This window comes from Plectropomus leopardus, chromosome 4 (genome assembly GCF_026936395.1).
Source record: "Plectropomus leopardus strain MGB_pleo_1.0 chromosome 4, ASM2693639v1, whole genome shotgun sequence".
Lineage (NCBI taxonomy): Eukaryota > Metazoa > Chordata > Actinopteri > Perciformes > Serranidae > Plectropomus > Plectropomus leopardus.
The window spans coordinates 11,462,269-11,486,088 of NC_142179.1; the positions used below are offsets into that span (position 1 = coordinate 11,462,269).

The 23,820-nt window shown below is 37.9% G+C and overlaps 1 protein-coding gene across 1 annotated transcript; it reads right to left on the reverse strand.

Annotated features, from left to right (window-relative positions):
• Positions 1-1,024: 1,024 nt before the first annotated feature.
• On the reverse strand, positions 1,025-23,376 carry ndufs4 (NADH:ubiquinone oxidoreductase subunit S4). Its single transcript, XM_042488295.2, has 5 exons — positions 23,219-23,376; positions 20,064-20,142; positions 3,971-4,143; positions 3,245-3,318; positions 1,025-1,231 (listed from the first exon to the last, which is right to left on the reverse strand). Exons 1-5 carry the CDS (start codon positions 23,320-23,322, stop codon positions 1,128-1,130), a joined length of 534 nt encoding a protein of 177 aa, XP_042344229.1. The 5' UTR covers positions 23,323-23,376; the 3' UTR covers positions 1,025-1,127.
• Between the last annotated feature and the right edge of the window lie 444 nt (positions 23,377-23,820).

Consider the following 23,820-nt stretch of genomic DNA (forward strand, 5'->3'; position numbering starts at 1 on the left):
AAAGCAAGAATGGAAATTTGTATGTGCTTTATATAAAGCAGATAGATTATTCTGCATGACCAGTTTTACTGTTTTCATCATCATTTGAGGATTCTGCTTTTTTATGTGAAAAGATGGTTAGACTTTAGAAGATGACCCAACCAATAACATTAAATTAAACTGCATTTTAGTGTTCGGTAGAATGTGGAGCTCCAGAAAAGTTAGATTATTATCAGATGAGTGGCAGGAAATTAATTGGCAACTATTTCAAAAAGAGATTAAACTTTTTAGGTTATTTCACAAGATAAATGCCAAACATTCCTGTTTTTATTTTAGTTCTCAATTGTGAGGATTTGCTGCTATTCTTTGTTTTTCATGGTAGTTAACTAAACATTGGGGGGGGACTGATATAAAACATTTTAATACCAATTTAGGCCTTCTTTTTTAGATTAATGAATTCAATGCCTTTGAAGACATTTTAAGGATCTGCAAGAACACGGCATGTTAAGGTCACAGGTCTCACTAAAAGGGTAGTTGACATTTTAGGTTAAGGCTCATAAAAGATATGGTAATGCTTTTTTTTTTAACTACAAAAGGATGCCAGGGAGGGTTGTTGTGGTTTGGGTGGGGATTTGTTTGGGGGGATTTGTTGTTTGTTGTCATTATCTGTTAAATATCTATATAAATAACTTTTTTTTTTATTTAAAATTTTAAATAAATGTCATAAAAAAGCTATTTCTGGTTTTCTTTTTAAGAAAAAAAATGTTCCTATTTAAAGAACAGTTATGCAGCTCTCCAACAATGAAACAATTCAGGTAATAGCATGGAAACACACACTCACGCAGCAAAAATGTCACTGGTTTTGGCATACAGAGATAGTTATCCCTGTGTTTAAACAGGTTCTAATTGTAATAATATGTTCTCCTTTGTTTTGCTGTTGCACAACTTGACTCACTGAAATAACACTTCATTAATCGGGGGGAATGGGTTAGGTAGTCAGTAATGAGGTGAATGTTTGAAGAATAGAGAGATTATAACCCAAATGTTTGGTTAACACATATATAATTATGCATTTATTGACAAGAATGATACAGGTCCACTGTGGGACAAACTGAGGGGAAGCCAACTAACAGATGGGTGTCTTCAGTTTATTTAGCAGACCTCCTGGTCCTCCTGTCCCAGGAGAAGTTTGCTCCGTAGGATTTCACCCGGGGCTTTGAGGTCCTCTTCTCTGTTACATCGTAGCTCCAACCTGAGGGAGAAAAAATCAGAGTAAGTGATGAGGGTGAGGACGTCACATATATTCACTTGGGACGAGTTCCAAACACAATGAGGTGTTTTGTAGACATCAACAGGCTGTGTGTAGTCAGAAACTGCACTAATCACTTTCATGGTGCAATAAACAAAGTAAGTGCCTTTGCTTAGTTTCAACAAGCTTTCCCAGATGGTTCTCTGAGTCTAAGTGAACTTTCTGTTGCTAGACAGAAAACTGCACAAACCGTGTTTAACTTAAACTAATGCCAGAGGACTGTTTGCCATTGTCTAATGATTTTTTTTCCTTCAAAGTATTCTCTTAATGCTTTATTACTTGATTTGTTATGAGGCCCACACACTGTCATCAAGACGTCTTTGTTGTTAAAAAGGTATTTTTACAGGTGCTGTTTTGCTATTATCACAATCATCTGATGTCAATCCTTGTTGAAAGTTTAAAAAGACACTTCAGCCCAAAATCAAAAATACACATATTTCCTCCCACCTGTAGTGCTTTTTATAGAGTTAGATTGTTTTGGTGAGTTTTTGAGTGTTGGAGATGTCGGCCCGAGAGATGTCTGCCTTTTCTCCAATAAGGCATTTCAGTTTCGCTTGATTTTGATTTTGAAAGGCTGAAACCCATTAATCAGTAACTAACCAGTCAATTAGAATAAAAAATAAATTAAAAAACAGTGTGAAATGAGCTGTAATGCTGCATTTCAAAGCACTTCCTATTTAGACATGGTGTAATTTTAATGTTTGTGATGTAAATGTCTTGCTTTATTTTATTTTATGTTGGCCTTGTTGAGAAACAGCCAGCCATTGTGAAGAATGCCATAAAAACGTAATTTAAAAAAGCCGCAGAATATAATATGTCATCCAAACATCATAGTATAGTATGTATAGAAAGTGATTAGAAATTATAGTATTATTAAAAATGTGATACAAAAGTCATAGAAAAGTATGTCAAAAAATGTGTAATAAAGTCATGTTATACTGTGTCAAAAAATGTGATTAAAGAGTCATAGTAATATATGTCATAAGAATGTGAGTTTTAGTATAGATCATTACAATGCAGGAAAAAGTCTCACTATATCATGTAAAAAAAAAAAAAGAAAGAAAGCAAAGATACAAATGTCGTAGTAATTTATGTCATAAAAATGTGATTAAAAAAAAGTCTTAGTATAGTATGTCAAAGCAAGGGATTAAAAAAGTCACTATAAAACTCATAATATAGTGTGTGTGAGTGTGTGTGTGTGTGTCATGTGATTAAAAAAAAGTTAGAGTATAGTTATTCATAAAAATGTCATACTATTATGTCATAAAAATTGGATTTAAAAAAGTCAGTTATGTTGGATTGTAAACATCTCTTTTGTGCTGTGTCTTCTGTCTATTGTCTTTATGATGTGTTGAATTAAAAAAAGTTCCCCCAAAAAAGTCATACTACAGTATGTCAAAAAGAAATTGATTAGTTCTGCATAAAAATATAATTTAAAAAATGTCAAAGTATAATAGCTCAAAAAGTGTGATACAAAAGTCAGTTTTGTTTGACATAAAAAATGTGAGACAAAAATCATAGTAATGTGATAAAAATGTGATTAAGAAAGCCATAACATGGTATGACTTAAGTCATAGCAAGGAATGTCATAAAAATCTGATCATCACAAACATCACACTTTTGTTTGTCATTAAAATGTAATTAAAAAAAGTCCTACTATAGTTTGTCAAAAGAAAGTTTGAAAATCATAGTATAGTATGGCGTAAAAATGTGATACTAAAGTCATGATATAATGTGTCACAAATGTGTTTAAAAATCACTCTTCTTATTAAATGTTGGTAAATGTTGGCGGGAGGGGAGCGTGTGTCTCATTACTCTGTCATTTTTAAACTGAACTGACTGGCCATGTTTAGCTGAGGCTTTGTATTCTGCTTTGTTTCATACAAAAGTCTTGCTTTAAATATTAAAGGTTTATGTTCCGTCTAAAATTGTGGAAATTCTTTATTTTTTTCTTACCATTTTTCTCAGCAAAAGCAATGGCATCTTCCTTGGAGGAGAAGGAGAGCACCATGTTCGATAGAGGATCAGCGCTGAGAGGCAGAGAGACAAAACAGTCACATTGACTGGAGACAAAAATCTGAATTTTTTCCAGACCTAGAATACAAAAACCTCATACAGCAGGTCTAAGGATAGAGAGTGACATGTGATGTACAGATTGTTCTTTGAGATTTTGAAAAGCTAAACTTGACTTGATATACCCAAAGTAAACGCTAAAACTATGATAAAAAAAGTACAAAGGTTTATTAGAGCCATTCTATAAAAAAAGAAGATATATTTATTATAAAATTAAATGACAAGTAAAAACTAAGAAAATACAGCACACAATACATACATACAACAACTCAGAAATTCTGGAATTAAAGTCACAAGTTTACTAAAAAAAAATAGAGCATGTTTTTGTCAACAAACCACGCGGGTGGCTCAACGAGGTAAGTCACACCTTGTATCAAATAAGAATTAAAATCAGAATAGTTTATATTTTCATAAATTTGTGATTTTTTATTTTTTGTGTGAAATGTCATGAATTTAAGACTTTAATATCGGGAATTCTAAGGTTTGTTTTTTTTTTAATCAGAATATTATCCCCATTCTTGGCTACATTTTTTAATCACAACTGTCCTAATATGCCATCCTAAAGAAGTCTTGACACAGAAAAGAAAAATAGAAATTGTAGGTTCTTACGTTGAGGCCCAGCCCATCAGCGGGTTCTCCCAGCGCTCCCTGGTATCAAAGTCCATCTTCCACTTTTTGGTGCTGTTGATTCCCGACTGCATGGCTGTTTTGGCGGGAACAAAGATGTGAACCTTGCGTGTTTTGATGTGCTCCTCTGGGACTCCTGTCAAAGAGGTGATGTCCTGAGGGACAAACAGAAAGAGACACATCCTACTGTGAGTAACAGAGTTAATGTGAATTTCACAATAGAGAATAACAGAAACAGTTAAAGCTAGAGGTATATACTGTAGCTGTCCATAACTTCATTCATAGAAAGTGCCCATAATCTATTTTCATATCTGACCTTAAATTTACTTTATTGGTCCTGATTTGCTTTTGCATTATTGATTTAAACTCACTTTTGTGCTACCCTCTCCTGTAACGGTGTTTTACAGGAGGCTATTAAGCCCTATGAGAAATATTACATTGTCTATATGGACTCAACAAGAGTTTCCTTTTTTTTAAAAAAAGGACCTATAATGAAATGTGACCTCATTTGATCACACTTAGGCCTAGGCAACACGTACACAAGTACTGTAATTTTGGAAGAGGTGATTCCCTCTTTCTTTCAGACAAAAGAGGAAAAAAGCAATGTTATAAAAACCTCTGTCTGAATGAAAATGCAAAACCACAATTAAAGCACCATCAAGAGTATGCCAAACCAACAGGCAGAGGTGTAACCCTCACCTAAAGCCACAAAAAGAAGAAGGGGGAGGAGAAGAAGAACAACAACAAAAATAAGAACCTGAACAAAATGTAGTAGTTGGCCAATCACAAGCCTGACAAAAAGCTGTCCCAGTTGGCTACCTGTCGCAATGACCTCCAAAGCACACTGTGACACCTCTGTTCCTCAGTATAGTGAAAGAGTAAATGTGCATGTAGATGCTGTAAGCATGAAAAAAGTCCTGTTAACAAAGTTAGAACAAGCACTAATTTTGTCTTCGTCTCCATTGCACAAAGGAGATCATGGCGCACACCTTGATGTCTCAAGCCGAAAACTCTATTTTCCCTGTCTACACATCATCGTTAAGAGTCTTCACCCTGGATGGAGTTTAAGAAAAGTTTAGTACAATCCTTGCCAAAATGCAAAGGAAAGCCTTTGTTTTCAAAAATGCCAGTGTTCATGTGGACTGGGCCTTCATGTTACAAACACATGAATGCTGATGCGATGTGAGTCCTTCGCTCTGCTTCAGCTGCTGATTCGCAAACATGCAGGTAAACAACTTTAAAAACTAAGTAAAACACTTTCCAATAAAGATCATTAAATCTGTGAATAATTATTAGAAAATGTTTACAAAATAAATGCCAACCCTTTGAGAGAAACAAAGAACTTAATAGAGGGTTCAACCTCCCATTTCTCCAACAGTGTGTTTGAAAATGACAAATTGACATCTTTTTGGTTACAGAGCAGCCAGAACGTTTCTGACTTTCATTTTACTTCGTGACCGATGTCTTACTTTTCCCCCAAAAAAGAATAAGAGCTCGTACAAAAATATATGTGTGTGCATTTGTAGAGAAAGGTCATCTGACAGTTAGCTCACAGGTGTTATAAAATACAACTTGCAGCTCTGACAGTGTGTTCCTAGTATCAAAAAATGAGGTTAGGAAAATGTTCAGCAGCTATAAAAGGTACTTTATGTTTTATATTTTTGCACTCCACATCGATCTGTAGAGATTTATATTCACTTTTAAATATCAGTGTCAAAAATAGCTCAAGAATATCTTCAGTGTCAGAAAAACAATAAAACACCTCAGGAGTGAGCACTTTTTATAGGTATTGTATAACAAACTAAGACTTTGGATAGTATTTTTTATTATTTCTGCGATCTAATGTTCACTCTTAAACAGATCTTCCCTGCACTTTAACCTGTTAGATGTTTGCTGTGATTTTTTTAAATGGCTTTTATATGTTATATGTTTTATATGTGCTTGTAAATGCCCAACAGTGTTTAATGGGGTAGTTTAGTGATTCACACTTTTGTTTAAGAGTACAGCCTTTAAAAACAATATGAAACTATCACCTACATACATGGAAAGGTCCATAATGGATTCAAAGAACATATATAATATCAAAGCCGTCTTTATACTATTATTCATACTGTTTCGCATCGAGGTGGATGACATTAATGCCTAATACTTGAGGTGATTTATTCCAGACCATCAGAAAGTAGGCCAGCGCAACAAGAAGAGGAGGAGGGGCCTTCAGGCGTACTAAATGCATAGTCCTGAGCAACTGGAGCCCCTTCAAGCTCCTATCAAGGATCTGGTCCAATTCTTCGGGGAATTAGCAAACAAGCAATGGGAAGTCGGCGACAAAACACAGACGAACCTCCCAGCACGCAGGCACCAGCCACCCAAGACCGAGGGCTTTCCAGGGCGCTCTCCTTTCAATACAAGAATTTTACACATTTCAATGGCCATTACAACTTCAAAGAATCAAATTTTCATCATTGTCTGTCATCTGCCAGTTGATTTGTAGAAAGGGGGTCGTTTTGCATGAACTCCACACAAAAGCCCGCCTTTCCTTTAGCAAAGGAGCGTCCAATGGTATTTAAGCCTTGTAAATTACAGGTCCAACTGCTAAACTACTGCTCATTTCAGTGAAACATCTTTTGCCATGCTCAGAGGCAAGACCAGACCAAATTTAATCATAAACAAGATCTGCACATTGAAAAGATTGTTAAAATGAAAGGGAAAAGACGAACAAAGGGAGGGGGGGAAACTTCACAAGTGCTTGGTAATTATTTCCGGCTGCCCTATCTACTTAACCTTAACAATTCCTTCTTGTCACAGAGAGGAGGAAAACATGTTCTCTTCACCCAAAGGGGGGGGGGCATGGTGGATGGTTTCATGACACAATAACACACAGGACAGTGTGAGAGTGCAACAAAATGAGATGGCAGGTTTTTTATTCTCATCTTGGGGCATACGGGAGGTGATCGAAAATGTTTTAAAGCATTGCTTTCTGCAGGATACGAGTTCTTATTTGTAAGGATAATGTTTGAAAGATCTGAGAGCTAACTTCCTGAGAGTTTTGGAGAAAAGACAAGAACCATTAAAATACTTTGTACACAGTGAACCAGAACACATTTGGACGGGGGGAAAAAATCATGTACAAAAAGTACCATATGAGTTGAGGTAAATCAAATTTGCAGTCAGAAACATTTCGCAGGTCTGTGGTCTGGTGTGTTCTTGGGGATAGATGCATGAAAACCCCTCTCCGAGACGCATTAGAAATTATACCCTTGGGATTAGCAGGGCCAGACTATGGTTACGCGTATGTACGTTACATAAACCATAACTGACACATGAGGCCCATGTATGGTAAACCGGCACAATAATTCGTCCAGATGTAGTAGACCTTAAATCACATCTTAAGCGTGGATGAGCACAAACGGTCCTTCATGAATGAGGGAGGACGTGTCAAAACAAAAGCTCTGCCAAATCACTGAAAACACTCTACTCATTATCTGGCATTGTTTGCAAAAATACAAGTCTAGACTTCTATGATACTTGCATGCATTACACTGAAAGCTAGGAGGGTTATCGGCATAACAGGCTCAACCACAATACCCGGATTCACAAAGGGAATGATTGTGGCTGGAATGTGGTGTGTTCCCAGGAAGACTAGAGAGGGCCATCACAAAAGGAAAACCCACACGGTGGGCACTTTTTCTTCAGCCATGTACAGGAAGCAAAATGAGAACTATCAAGTTTGACACTATTCACAGGGCCTTCACGGGGCCCTACAATACCTGGCTGGGCAGGCAGAATGCTGGGCTTAAAAAAGGGGGGAAAAAGGCAGGCAAAGTCTCCGTCACGTGAAAGCGTGTCGATATTTCTGACACCTCCAGGCTACGTGCCAAATAAAGAGCGTAGGGGCTTGTCGCTGTGGGGCCACTGGGCCCACCAGAATGCTGAACGCTGGTACCCCTAATGCTCCAACAGAGACCTGGGACCGAATATGTCTGTGTAAACAACATTCAGAGATCTGGATATGCCTAAGCTTTGAAAACAAAGGAAATAACGAGATATCAAAAAGCTAGAAAAGTGAAAAGAAGTTTTCTTGGAGTTGTGAGTTGTGAGCCAACAATTGTAGAATATGCTCTATTTAAATTAATGTGAATGAAACTGATCATAATTTTCTCCATTTACAGAAGTCTCTCGGTATTTTTAAATTAGCTCTGGTGTAGTACATGAAAAGTGATAATAAGAGTGATTGTCATTTCCTTTTACTTCATTTATCAGTCTAACTCAATAATGTACGTTTTTTTTCTGTTTCGGGCGTTATGTCAAAATAGCAGATTTAAAGGAAAGGTTTAACATTTTGTGAAATACACTTGTTGGCTTTCTAAGCTCCGTTTAGACGAGAGGGTGATGTCTTTCCAATAAATATTACCCCTTTCCAACCAAAATTAGCACAAGCTGCAAGGTTTTTCAACAAGGGTAAATCTGCTGAAAATAGGCTATAGACTGTTTCCCGTTGCCAGGAGAGCAGAGCTGTGCAAAGGGCTCTGCAGCAGACAAGTGTGCTTTGTGTGTGGTTTGTCCCTGTGATGTCACGGACGGACCGGAGAACAGGTGAACAGTAGAAAGTTGCATGGACAGAGGTGAAAACTTTATGGTGGTTGCTTCTCTTTATATACTGTATCTCTTACTTATTCGGTCTCTCTTTCAAATTCGGTGCAGACTAATTTGGAGTGATGTTTGAGCAGGAGGCAGACGGTAATTAGTGGCATCATTGCATCTTGTTGGTAAAGGACCTACAATTAGCGTATTCATCCCGGTGTTGCATTCCCATCAATGCTGATCGGAGCTGGTGTCGATGAATACCTGTGACTACTGCAGAGTCATTTGACCCAGGTACGAATGGCAATTGTAGGTATTCTCATAACATTAAAAAGCCAGATGTTAGCAGGTATTTGGTACAGTGGGAATAAGGCTTATGAAACTACATCCAGTGCAGAGAGAAATCACAAACATTTTGACTTAAAGATTAAACAGTTGCATTTGCCTTGTTTTTAATAATCTATTTAATATTAAGAGCACCTGGCATCTAGGTGTTATCTTATCATTTAATCTGGACCCCTCTCAAAAAAGTTTAGACAACCCTGCTCTAAGTCAACCAGCAACCCATTTACTGCATCATTCGTACCCATGCTCAACAAAATACAATGAGGTCATTTTTCTGGCTAAAGCAAAGGAAGCATCCCTGTTCTTAAACACACCTACAAAAACCCTTACTGGCTCATGTTTGTCAAACCAAAGAAACAGCTGTCAATGAGGACAACACAAAATCACCAAATCTTCCTATATAACTGTGTGCATTATTCACTGGACTTCACTGAACCGTCTTCCAGCAATAACTGTCCCCAAATCGCTTTATATATCTTGTCAGTTTCAGATGATTTACAGGTGAATGTTCATATTTCCTGCAGTTGAAAAGTGGTTTGCCAGTAAGAAAATATCGCCAAATAATGAAAACCAGACTGTATCACTAAATCACTTTTGGATGCATCTTTGAGAAAATGATTACATAAAGCAACACAAATCACATAAATGTTTTCAACCAGACAATTTTGATGAAAATATCAATTGAATAGGGTAGACTGAACAGCGGTTCACTGTGGTACACGGGGCCAGCTTCCTGGGGTTTGGAGAAATGTAGACGAGGACCTTGTCTCCTGAACACATTACTGTTCATTCACTTAGTGAACTGAACAGCCCTGTCTTTTTCACTCAATCACTTGATACTCCCTTTGTGCATATTTAGAAAAAGTGGATTATTTTAAAGCTAAAATAAACATAAAGAGGAAATTCACATCTGTTCTTGTAATGTTCCTGGATGACTCAATTATGATCAACTTTTCAATAAACCAGAGAGAAAAAAATTTGTGAGATAGACATGAAGTTAATGTATTAACTTAACTTATTAACTGGTTCCAGCTTCTCCAGTGTGGGGATTTGCTGCTTTTATATTGTTGGAAACTGAATATCTTTAGGTTTTTGAACAGTTTTCTTTTCTACTTTTAGGTGTCCCCATGGTGTTTTGGTCAATTTTCGGACACATCAAATTATCAATGAATCGAAAACAATAATCCACAGAAGAATTAATAATGAAAATAATCATTAGTTGCAGACCTATGCTTCCTCTAATCCTGGAAGAGCAGGCCAGATACAGGCTGACATCGTCTAAACACACTGGTACTGGTGGTCCTATTTTTAAGATTTGTTAGGGTTTACAAATCTAAACTGAGGCACAGAGTGTACTTTCCTGTTAGTACAGTAACCAAGCAGACAAACAAACAAATAAAGAAAGTCTGTGAATGACTGATTCAGACAAAACATTTCCAGCATCACCACCACTTTGTTTTGGGTAATGGTTGACACCGTGACAGCCATGACACGAGTACAGTCAAGCCTATCTTAGCACGAGCACCCGTATGCCAAAACTGCCGCTCGGCAGCCAGGAGGGGTCATAAGGTCAGCCGAGCTGAATCATGTTGAGTCAGCATGTGGTGAAAGCCCAAACACATCACCCTTAACCCCCCACTGTCCAGCCCACACCCAGACCAAGAGCCTCACTCATCAGCCTCCGCCAGTTCCCACCTTCAGGCGTCTTTGAAGTTGAGAAAGCGTGCCAATCACTGATTGGACATAAGGGGGCGTCCCTAATAGAAACAAATATTATGTTGCTTTCTCGTGTGTGGGAGTGGTTTAACACTAGAGAACGAGAAGCAGCTGGCTTGAGGGTCATCTCAAATCTCACATTACACATACCTTTGAGGATCGGAAAGAGAGGACAAAGGAGGGAGTCATTTATGAATATGTTGGATACGAACACACTTGTTTTTGTGTGTTGTAGTGCAAGACACCATTTAAAATGTGTTTTGATAAGTAAAATGCTTTCTAAATCATCTAGAACTAGCATGATATATCATGAAAAATGCCAAACATTCTCAGGATTCAGCTTGTCAAATTAAAGGATGTGCTCCTTGCCTCTGTTTTTTATTTAATGGCAAACTGAATGAATTTCAGTGTTGGACTGTTAGTAGACAAAGGTAGCAATATGAAGATGGCCCCTTAAGATCTGGGAACTTTTCAGAGATTTATTAACAGGGGTGTGTAACACAAAAGTCATTGTTTGGTTCATACCCAGGTTTAGTCACATTTTGGTGCGAGTTTGTTCCACATGAAAAAAAAAAAAAATCCTTTCAATTTCCATTTTTTTTTTTTTAACAGACAGTACAGCAAGTCTCAAAGACATACAAATCCATCTTGCTGGGGACCAGGGTAACATTTTGCCCAGTGGCAACTTTGGTACACTATTTTCATTATAAAATAAGAAACATTTCAGCCACTTCTGTATCACACTGTACGGACACTGAACTAACACTTTTTCCAGAAGGCAACAGGTAACAACAGGCTGTGAAACCCATAAGCATCTCTTATGCTATTAAACTGAAATTTTAACATACCTCGATTAATAAAACAAATAAACCTTGTGCATTAGGAAAAGTGTTTCAATTAGTTCCATTGGCTATATTTTAACATTCAAAGCACCCAAACGTCCATCATCTCAGAGATCGGTACATGTGGATCTGGGTGATGCCATCAAATGTGTGTTAGCATGTTCAATGTGTTTGCATTCGCATCCCCTACAATGTTGGAGCAACGCACACATACACGCCTTGTCTTAAACACAACTCTGCGGTGGGGTCGACAGATTACTGGCCTTGCTGATTATTGGAGCTGATATTTGGCATTTTGCCGATTATCTTATTTATCATATATATTTTAATGATCGCTGATAAAATTAATTAATTAAAAAGTGCAAAGAAAGTGTCAGCATGGGAGGAACTTTTAATTTGTAAAACCACAGGGAGCCATTTTTATCTATTCATTTTTCATTTCAATTTTGACTTGCTGGGAACTTGCTGTTTATGATGTTGAAAATCTCCGTTCTGAATAAACATTTGCCAAAGGCATTTAAACAAAGTTTTGTGTTGGAGTTTGTTAAATTCCAAATTCTAAATATTGACAGAAACATTTACATTTTTATTGTACCTGCATATCAGTTCCCAATATCTGTTATCAGTCAGTATTGGCCCAGAAAAACCAACATCAGTTGACCCCTACTCTACGGTATAGTTGTAGCTGACCGAAAACCCGCAGGCAGGTCTTCCAGCTCCGGAGTTTAATTTGTGGTTGCCATAGTGTGACTAAATCACACACCAAGCCACTTGATGTGCTAAAATCAGCATGTCGCCAGTGGCGTATGGCTAAAGGTTTTCAGTTGGAACACCTGCTTGTGATCACCACTGCATGAATCAATCTACTTACTGTATACTCTGCATATGGCTGCTAGCAGCGAACCAATGTCTTAGCAACAGTACAAAACCAAAACGATATTAAAAGTACTATTACAGACGACTAAGTAAAACAAAAAGTACATTTGCAAAGATGGAACCAGAGAATTGTTTTGCATTTTTGCTTTAAAAAATTACTACCAATCCATTATCAGTGCTGACAATAAGAGCATACAAATATTATAGGAATATTATATTCTTTGAAACGTGTACTACACTTATAGAATATAAGTTCTAGTGCACATTTTAAAATTGAATGCATACTGGATTTTTCTTGATAACCCATGATAAAAAAGTTACATTAGAAGCCAGACTTATGATAGTGCAAGACACCAAAACTAGTTTTAAAATTATAAAAAAGAGCTGCAAGCTAACAACAGCCATGAACAAACAGAAGTGCAGGCAAACAGAAGTAGCAAGCCTTTTTTTATTCGCTCTGCAAACACAACACTTAGCAGCTAGACACTTCCTAAAACTACCCAGCACTGACAGGACTGAGGAGCCCTCTTAAGAGGCTTAGTCTCTATGGAAGAGAGTGTTAATGAATGAAATACTATTTAGTGGATGATACATAATGAAGCCTCTTGTCTGGCACTCTTCAAAGAACCAACATCCTCTGACCCACTACTCCAAACTTGAGCTGAGAGATTTTTTTGCATAAGCGCGCCGTATGAGAGGGCAACCAGACAAAACAGACACTTAAGTTGTCTATGTGCAAAGGAGGGAGGAAGGGTAGGAGAGGAGGATGAGAAGGAGAGGAAGGGGGGTGGGGTGGTGAATGTGGTCTGCTCCACTGTAGGTCACTCTGTGTCTGAGGCTAGACAGGCTTAGAGAATATACACCCCTGTACTGCAGACTTAAACTGCTTGTGCTAAATATATCCTCATAGTTGGGATGGCTGGATCTTTATTGTGGTGCTTTGCCTTCGTCGTCCTACACGCTTATTTTCTTTCAATTGCCAAATGTGAAAGTAAATACCTGTTAAAGGTCGCAGTGGTTAAGGGAACTTTGCCCAATGACACACTCAAAACACATTTAATTCTGCGGAAATTGAGTTCTCAAGTGTCACCAGGCAAACAGGCGTGTCAAATTGAATGGCTCAAACTGAAACGATCATGTGTTAACCAGCTTCCTTTGAGTGACTTCTGTACTAGAGAATTTTCTAATATCTTTGCATGATAAATCATGACTGACACACGAAGGCTCTTCAAATCTGATTTCAATTTAAAACTTTAAAAACAACCAACAACCTGCCTTTATACTCAACAGCGTTAACGCAATCAAATCCCACATCTTTTGTCCAGATGTGATGTTACTTGCCAAGTAAGCACTGTGCTCTAAATACGCAAGAAACCAAAGATTTCAGATTAGCAAACTCAACATGCCAAGCATCGAATGGTCCTACCAATTTAATACTCTCTTCCGCTCCTCGTCTACCTCCCTCCTTCCCCCTCGATTCCCCACACTCCAATAACTGTCCCCCTCTGTCTCGTAAAATCCTAGTGCCTTTAGAGAACTCTATAACAAGGCTTCACAAGCGCTTTAAGATTATGGTGTTGTCTTTATGTGGAGAGGGGGAGTGCACTTGGCCACGGCTGAAGCAGAGGGAGACGCTTAGATACTTAGGAATAAGTGGGAGATATCGTGTTATCGCATATTGAAGCAGCTGCTAAGGTTATAACAGTTGTTTCTGCAGAGGGCCAGAGAGTGCAGCGAAGGCCTGACTCTAATTGAAGGAGGTCGCAGACATTCCGTGTAAAGCCGTGTATCAGTGGCCAGCCAGCCGGACCCTGGGAGCTGCCCAGCATGCTTAATCAAACAGTAATTACAAACAAAAGCAGGTCGGCATGGGCACTGTGGGGAACAGCTTTGGGCACTGGAGCTCCATCACGCAGGTCTTTTTATTTGGCATTATTTCTGAAACACAGACAATGCCTGCAAAGTTGTGCTCATACAAATCTCAAACCCAAGAAGGCAGATTTGTGATTTTTTTGTAAGCTTTAAAATACGAGAAAAGAGATTAAATCAGTCCACAGGGCTGCAATCAACAATTGACTTCATTACTTAATCTACTGCCTCATAATTGTTTTTGTCAATAAAAGTTTGGAAAAAATCAAAAATCACCATCACTAATTCCTAAAGCCTTAGATAATGTTATCAAACTACGTGTTTTGTGTAACCAACAGTCCAAAACCCAAAATACTGAATTTACTATCACATAACAAAAAAAGCAGCAAATCCTCACACTTTACAGAGGGGATACTTAACTTGCTTTGCTTGGGGGCCACTTTTGCAGAGTGACAGGAGGCCAGGGGCAAGTCACAGCAGCCCCATACAGGTCTCTAGGATTTTAGGACATTCTAGGATTTAGGGATGTTTTTAAGTCTTTAGAACATTTCTGGGATTTGGGGATTTAGCATGTTTCTAGAATTCTAGGACATTTTTTAAAATATTGGAAAATTTCTAGGATTTCAGGACAGTTCTTGGATTTTGAGATGTTTCTAGGATATTAGGATGTTTCTCGGAATTTAGGAAATTAGAGGCCTATGTAGGACCTCTGTTGGGGGGTGCGGAGGATCCTCCTCTGGCACTCTTTTTGATAAACAAGCCCTAGTTTGATGCTTTTTTATGCACTCTGCCATCTTATGTACACTAAAAGTACAAAAAATATGCCCCAGTGTGAATCCCTTTTATTTAATGTGAATTAGAAAATAGTTGGGGGGGCCAACAAGCACTCTATCCAGTGCCAGAAAGTCAAGTATCACTGTTTAACAGGCTCGAATTAAGTAATGTTTGACATTTTTTTAACTTGAGGAATGACTTTAAACCTGATACTAGAAAAGTGCACTCGGAGGAGTTCTGCAGCTGACGACAGCCACACTAGACAATGCACACGGCTCAACTGTGCCTGGTGGAATTGTCCCTCCCAGCTCACTTACAGTGAAGATAGTGGAGGAAAACAAAAAAAAATAAGGATTTATTCATTTTGAATCTTGCCTAACTTAAGTGAATCATACCTTATCGAGAATTGAATTATTCTGCAGATGCTTCAGTTCAAAATGAAATGAGACTACAGTTTTTATAGCCACGACAAAGGCCAAACTGTGGTCAGCAACAGAATAGGTTTTTAGCTGAGCCAACTGCCAGAAATGCCTTTTGCTCTAAGACTTTGTTAATCACTTGTGGCCCCTACCAACTGGTTAAAAGGAGTGAGGAGTTACCAGTCAATGACGGTATGAGTCAACAGCCAGTAAAATAGGTTGTTCAATCATTGTGAATTGCCACAGCCACAGGAGATTTTTAAGCATACATTGACAAATGATCCCCTCCAGGCTGGCAGAGATAATAAGGTATTTTTTCTTGTCACTTGGGGGACAGTGGAAACAAGCTGTGAACTCTAACATATTGTCACCTATTAAGTGGATATGTCAAATTTGTATGCAAAGATACTGAGAAATATCATCCTTCATTTGGAGTTCTTTTTCTGTCAGCTTGGCAACTGTAAGTCCACTATTCACTTTCCTTTTAGCTCAAGCTTTTGTCTCCACTAACCTCTGAGGGAAATATCTGGCTCTTAGGCTGCTTAATGCTCCACTGTGTTCACCAGCTATGTGCCACTTTTGTCTGTCTGCTGTTTGCTGCTGGACAGGTAGCGTACATAAGGTTTTTAGAGCTTCACTGCAGAAAACGTCTGCCTGCCGTTGCTGTACGCACCACTGATTAGAGCTGTGAAGGTAAATAAAACAGTAAAGTTGCCAAAAAACAAAACAATGCCCTGAAAGATGCTAAAAAGCTAAGAAATACATAGTCAGATGATACTGCTCATTATGAGGGTATATCACTACAAACCACAAAGTCATTTGAGCCACTCTTATTATAAAAACACTGATTAAAGCCCCTTCAATGACTTATCAAAACAGTTGTCCAGTATTTTTCTGACTGCAACCTTCAGTAAAATTGATCATAAATGCCATCAAAAAACCTCTTCACTGGATTAGTTCACATTTTTGACCCACAAGAGATTCTTGCCCTTCATAGCCCAAATTTGCCTGTAATGGAGATGGCCAAACAAACTTTAGAGATGCAAGTTCCTGCAAGGTTTGCATTTTTTGGGACAGACGAGAACTAAGGACAAGATAATGAGTGTCACACAAACATTCAGACAGAGTTTTTGGAGTGAATTCAAAATATCATTTACCCAGGCCAAAATGCAACCTCATCTAAATGAGGTTATTCGGAAATGTTCACCATACAACGAGCGGCACACCACATTCTCCTCGGGCAGCTCGAGAGAGACAGCGTGCGAACCCAGCATAACCTCTCAGCGGATCGAGACCTTTGTTTGATTGGTCTAACCAGAAAGCAATTCACACTTATTGACAGCCTGATGAATGACTAGCGTGCTGACATACGCTGAATGCCCAAAAGGGAGAGTGCTCTCATTGCCCTCTTCCATGTGAGACGGAGACCACTGTACTGTAAACAGCTGAGGGCCTCTCTTTTTGGCCTGTCTGGGTGAGCATTAGAGTACTTCCCGCCGTCGCCAGCAACAGCATGCCACAAAGGAACCTCTGTGGCCGACAACACTGAAGTGGCCACTGTCTTTTTCATGAGTCTCAGGGTGTCTCACAAACTTTTTTCCATGCAAGCTTCTTTTCTTTCACCCCCTCCCCATTTTTTAGAGGCCCTTTTTTTCCTCTCCTCTGCTGTTCCTCTCAGTGGCCCCTACTGAGAGGACAGAGACAGACACTCCGCCCAGCCAAAGGTTTGTCTGCCAGTATGGTCAGCTTTGGTCTGGAACAAAAGCGCACTGACGCTGCCCACACACAGCAAACCCCCACCCCCACCCCCCACCCCAAACAAGTCCACAACAGACTCCCACATTCTCCCCAAACTCCCTCTTTCTCCGTTATCTCCTATCGCCTTCGTCTTTTAATGACAAAGCACTTCAAAGCTCCCTCTTTGTTTTGTACAGTTGGTACACTGCTAACCTTGGCCTCTTCAAATGCATGCTTATTGCTGTTTAGGCTGCACTTTAGGACTTAATGAAAAGAGGCACCAAGGACCCTGTCTGATGAAATATAAAGCTAAATACAGCTGTAACACATAATTCTTAGAAAAGGTCACTGTGACTTCATAGTCACCTGTTGACCTGTGAACTAGCTTTGATTACACACATTTGACTGAAACCTGCTCTCCACGTGCTTTTGGAGCAACGCTGTGTGCCCACACCACACAAGTTGACAAGTGTAAGACTGCTCACAGAAAGTCATGAAACAAACCACAGATGTAGTCTCCAGCTGCAAGAAATATACTGCATTTAAGTCTCAAAGGGATTTGATCTCAATATGTTTACACACACTTAAGTAATCGGGTTACAGACGGTTTTCTCCAGGTACTTTCATAAATATTCCATTAATCGCGGTGGGGGATTAGAGGTGCCTGATTTTCCCAGCAAATGTTCCTCGAGGAAGGCAATTTCTATTTCTATTAAGCAGTAGGGTTGCAACTATAGCTACAATGATTATCTTTTAATTGTCAACTGGATAAATCTGTTGGAGTAACATTTTATGGGGGAATAAAGTGAAAACTCTCTTATTGCAGCTTTTTAAATGTGAATATGTTCTGGTTCCTTTACTCCGCTATAAGATGAAACTATCATTGGGTTGAGGACAAAATAGAACTTGAGGACATCATCTCGGGCTTTGGGAAACACTGACAGACATTTTTCACAATCTTCAAACATTTTATAGCATAAAAATGTACTTGATCAATTAAGAAAATACAGGTTTATCAACAATGAAAATAATTATTAGTTGCAGCCGTAGTTGTAACTAAGTAATTTCTGTTACCAATTTACATGATGTGGAAAAAGTGCCGATCACAATTTCTCAGAGCCCAAGATGACATCTTCAAACTGCTTATTTTGTCTGACCAACAGTGCAAAGATATTTAGTCTATACTAATGTAAAACAAAAGTATCAAATCATTGCAATGGATGAGTAAGAACTTTTGAGTGATTGGAATTTTTGCTTGAAAAAATAAGCGAAATTATTTATTACCAACATAGTGGCTGATAACTTTTCTTCAGATTGACCCATTGATTTACTGACTGATCGATCGTCATTATGAAGCACAAAGGCTTCAGGCAGAGAAAGTACTGCAAAGGGGCAGAAACAGAGTAAGAAAAAAAATAGCTGGTACAAGTTTTTACTAAACTGGTTTCCAAACATCTAACTACTTGTCAATAATGTATACACAGAATCACAGTAACCGGTTATGTAACAGTGCAGTAACAGTGCATGTAAACACATTACCCAACTTCCAGCGTAACACGGTGTCTTATGTGCATATACACATACCGATTTAAATCCAACAGGCTAAATTGCAGCAACAAATCACTGCAACAGTCCAAACATTTTCTTTGTCCATACAAGCTATGGATAAAAAAATATATATAATCCTTTTCGATAAGGATGGAAAGAATCAATGTTACAAGCATCATTATTGTCTAAATATTTAGCATCAACTCACAAATCAGTGTCTTAGGGACTGCATATATGAAAAAAAAATTGTGTAAAGCATTTTGTGGCTACAAAGGAAGCTGTGCCAAGTTTGACAAACTGCGTCAACTGATGAAACTTGTGCTGGGCTGAAGACTACAAGTTTGAAAATTAACCTAATTTAAATAGCATTATACACCTGAATGCCCAACCAAACTGTTGACAGTCAAGTTACGATGCACGTAAAGTAAATAGCAGGTTTTGACATGAAAAGAGAATGTGTTTAATAAAAAACAAAACATTTCAGGTTTTTGTTGATTAGTTGATTAGTTACATAAAAAAACCGGGACTTCTTTGTTTGGATTGACGATTGACACAAGAGTATAAGGCATTGAAGGTGGTGGAAAATATTGATGGGGACAAGTTGTAAAGCAAATACGGCAAAATATAAGAGCAGTAATATATATATATATATATATATATATATATATATATATATATATATATATATATATATATATGTATATATATATTTATTTTTTTTAAAGTACATAGAGATTCCCAGCCTCCTCGTTATTTTACTGTAGTCTTAACTAATGGTCAGTGCCCCTTGAGTACATGGTTTATTGATATGTTTTGTCAAACTGTGAAGTAGAAATGTGTAAGTGATGTTAAGCTTAATGTTGTGTCTCCAAAAGTATATAATCAAAAATACCTTAGCTAAAAGGTTACATAAGGTTAAATATTATTTTGTGTTTTGGAGAGGAGTTTGTTAAACTTCATGGTCATTTTGTAGGTTGTAGCTTGTGGCACTGTTAAAAAATACAATGCAATGAGATCAATCTGAGCTGAATTTTATCAGAATCAAGCACGGACATATTTAACTAGTTTTCCACCTAAACTGCATTTATTAAGCCACTCAGTAGTTGGAGTAATTTTGTTAATTACTTGTCATCAAAAGCTGGGAGAAGTGTGGAGAGGATTAATGAGAGATGAGAGCACACACAGTACTACCGATGATAACTTTTGCCATTACCGTCATATTGTCACAAAAGCCCACTGTTTGATACAACCTCATTTTGGCAGCGTATTCAGTGATTTTTTTTAACAAATTTTCCAGGAAGATAATTGGAAGAGTAGATCAGACAAACATCAATCTGTGTGTCACGTTGTCCACGGAGGGATCCTTACCAATTTCTCATCAACAGTAATAAGTTGCGTGTCTTGTCCTGGTTTCTCTGCCAGCCTCGATGTTGATGTGCTTGTAGACCTGAAAACCATTAGATAGACATTACACGCAAAGCACAAACAGCCAAAGGCAGACAAGAGACAAAGAAGTAAATTAGACGAACACAAAGTTACACTCTGCAATCAATCACTGACTATCTTGGAGGAAGCGGTGTGGCGAGGATACAGTGAAAAGGAAGAGACAAGGAGGGAATCCCCCCCGCCACCTATTAGTTCTGTCTGGTGAATCTCTGGCAGACTCTCACTCTCATCCTAATGACAGGACGTGCTTAATGTTGGCTGTGGTCAACTGTCAGGCGAGGACTGTGTAGCTCTTTGTGAATGTGCAGCCGTGTCCTGTCACAAAACAGCAACGTGCCATCATGGCTCAGCAAGGGAAGGGCGACTCCAGATAACGTCCTTATAATCACAGTTTTATGTCTGTTTCAAATGTAGGATTTTTACGCTAAGAATCTCCCCTGCATCATCTCATATTTCAACTAAAATACTTAGATATTTTGTAAAATAAGGAAACCATTGAGATCAATGCAACTGGTTTCTGATGTAAATGTTGGGATTGAATTTAAGAAAAAAAGATTTGGCTCCTAAAGTCACCACTTCAATGAAGGCCCATAGACTGCACTCACTCACAGAAAAGGTACAATAAATACAAACTAATCGCATGAAGGCTAGACGACAAAATTGGCGTACAGTTAATTTCTCTCCTGAAACGTTAATCAGCAGATTAATCAAGGGAATGAAAATGACTAGACTCTACTTCTGATAACTGAGATGGCCTTCTATTTTTTGCAATTTAAATACTCATAATAATGCCATGTATTTTTTGGTTCTAGTTTCATAAATGAGAGCAGTTGTCTGCTTCTTACATTTCATTGTATAATAAATTAAATACTTTGAGTTTTTGACTGCTGATCAGATGAAATGCATCATTTTTTAAGATTACTTGTAATATTTGAGAAAGCAGCTGTTAACTCAAAAGGTCAAAGAAAAAACAGATTAATCAATCACTAAAAAAGTATTTTTTGTTTTATTAGTTGCATTACTTCATTCAAATCGGGACCATGTGCAACAGTGTATTAAGCTATTTGTTCATCTTTTGATCTGTGTTCTCCCGTACTTCTCTCAAGAAATTTAGTTTTGAAAGCCAATTTTCTTAGCCAATAAACTGTAAAGCAAATCAAAACAAATTAAGCTATCCATGTCTTATCATCAATTTATAAACTCAAAATAAGACCATGAAATTCATTTGTAATTTTGAAAATTTACTGGGACAAAACTATGTATCTTCTGGTTAGGCAATGCTACCAACCTGTCATCTATTATTCAATGACCTCATCTTACACAATATCTTATTATGAAAGCTGAGGAGGCCATCCCTCTACTCTGTATGGAGAATTTCTCATACTGTTTCATTCTTTAAGCAAAACAGAAACCTAAAAGAAGCAAAAACTGTCTTAATACATGCCTTTAGGCAACATGCATTGGATCACATTTTAGTAACTTGAGCATGAAAAACTGCCCTGCCGTGACGAAGAGCAAATTTGCTCTAAAAATTATTTTTTTAAAATGCATTACAATTCTGAAACAGATCATTTAACAGTGGCAGGCAGGGTCACAATGCATTATGGTATATGTCAGCTGACACCGGTTGATTTATGTTGAGCCACATGCTTATTGAGAGCTGACAGATACTGACTGATACTATAAGCGCTTTTTTTTTCTTTCAATAACCCATGTAGGCTAGATAACATAGCGATAATGTACACTTCTAATAATATTAGCAATGTTGATATGATAGTCTAGCAAGCAGGTAATCACTGATCATCTCACTCAGCTTGCAAACTAAGTCAAAAAAGATTTATATAAAATATAAATAAAAATAAACATTTTTACTGATATTCAACTCTTGCTGCAAGGAAAAGTTAGCATTGCTGCATCAAAATATTCATTTCTCAAATTACATATAATCTCAACTGCCAATTGTATGACATGTTAAAGGGAGTATCTAATAAATAATGGAAATTCCTATTTCTACACCTACTAAAGTGTAGGAGCGAATATACATCATGTTACCAACACATTTACTGCGGCTGAATCAGCTGGGTCAACTACCTATTGATTAAACATTTATATTTTGTGGAATATATGCCTGCCACCAATGTTTGTGAGAATAGAAAGATTAGATTAAACTTTTTTTACAGTACTGCAAGGAAATGTTTTGGGTTAACACGGGACAGATATGTGCAAGACAGAAAAGAGACAAAGTAACAGCGCTATAAAGAGGTGTATCTTGAAGCAATATAACCGTTAAACACATCTTACTGAAGCATTATTATTGTGCGGCAGTGTGCAGCGCACAGAAAACAATGAGTTAAATGACCTTATAACAGTAAGTGCATGATAAACAAACACGATCAGTGAAACAGAAATGAACTGGATATATTAGGGCAGTGTTATATCTCATATAAAACTTACTCAAACCACCAATGCAGATGAATTTCTGTTATGGCAAGATGTGCATAGTGTCTACACACGGCAAACGTGTTATTTGATGCCAGTTGTTAGCTTCCCTACAGTTGAGTGTAGTTAGCTGCTCAGTTGAGGTTAGCTGTATCGAAGCAATCAGTGATATTGACTTTCCCAAGGAGGTTTATTATTAAATAAAGTCGCCGTCTCGTCGTATATTAGTCATGGTATGCAACACATGTTGTGTGAGCAACGTTTAATTGCGTTAGCTCTAAAAAAGATTTCTAGCTAGACCTAGCATTAGCTAATTAGCTGGCTAACCTAGTGCTGTAAGGACACGGGATAACATTGGCACTTGCTTACAGCATCGTCACTTTAAAGTATAAATATGCGACCAGGAATGTAATTAAGTGTATAACGTAACACATTGTGCCCCAAAAAGACCGAAAACCTCTAACGAGCTTTGCATTTCACTGCTAGCTAGCTTACATCACTTACTAGCCTGTGCCATGTCACACACACGGCCTGCCTGGTTCGTCTTTACTCGACTCAGGAGTGAAATGTTTCGAACAAAAACGACTCACAGCAACACACGCGAATACAAAACTAATTAATAATCAATATATTATTACCTGATAGGATTCAGGGCCAATTTATAAGCAGCATTGACCACAGATAAACGTCCCAAACCGAGACGTGACATTGAAGACGCCATGATTGTTGTCAACAATGTCATACGGTGTCCGCGAAGGGACAAACTGTACGGGCGGGTGTCTTAGACAGCTGGAAAGGAGATGGAGGACTGATGCCAGCGGCTAAAATTACTTTACATGGATGCGTTACATACAGCTGCGGGACAAGTCCAGACACATCTAGCGTCTATTTCCGCCTCGGATGTTTGTTTCATATCAGAAATAACGACGAGGTTGGTGTTAATGGAAAGAAACTCAGCACATCCGGAGGAAATAGCCTTTGCTTCATACTTGTAAAGCTTATTGCCCTTCATCATGAGGCTATTTTCTTCAGTTTTGCTTGATAGGTTTATCGAAATGGCCAAACTATAGTTAAAAAATGACTGATATAATTATTAAACATGAATTATTATTATTAATGAATAGTTTTCCCACATTGTTATGCTTGTTTAAATGGTTTTCATGAGTTTAATGGATTGAAAAGGTTCTTCCATCTGATTTTGTAACAATTTCACAATGAATATTCACAGTTTATTGAGTGA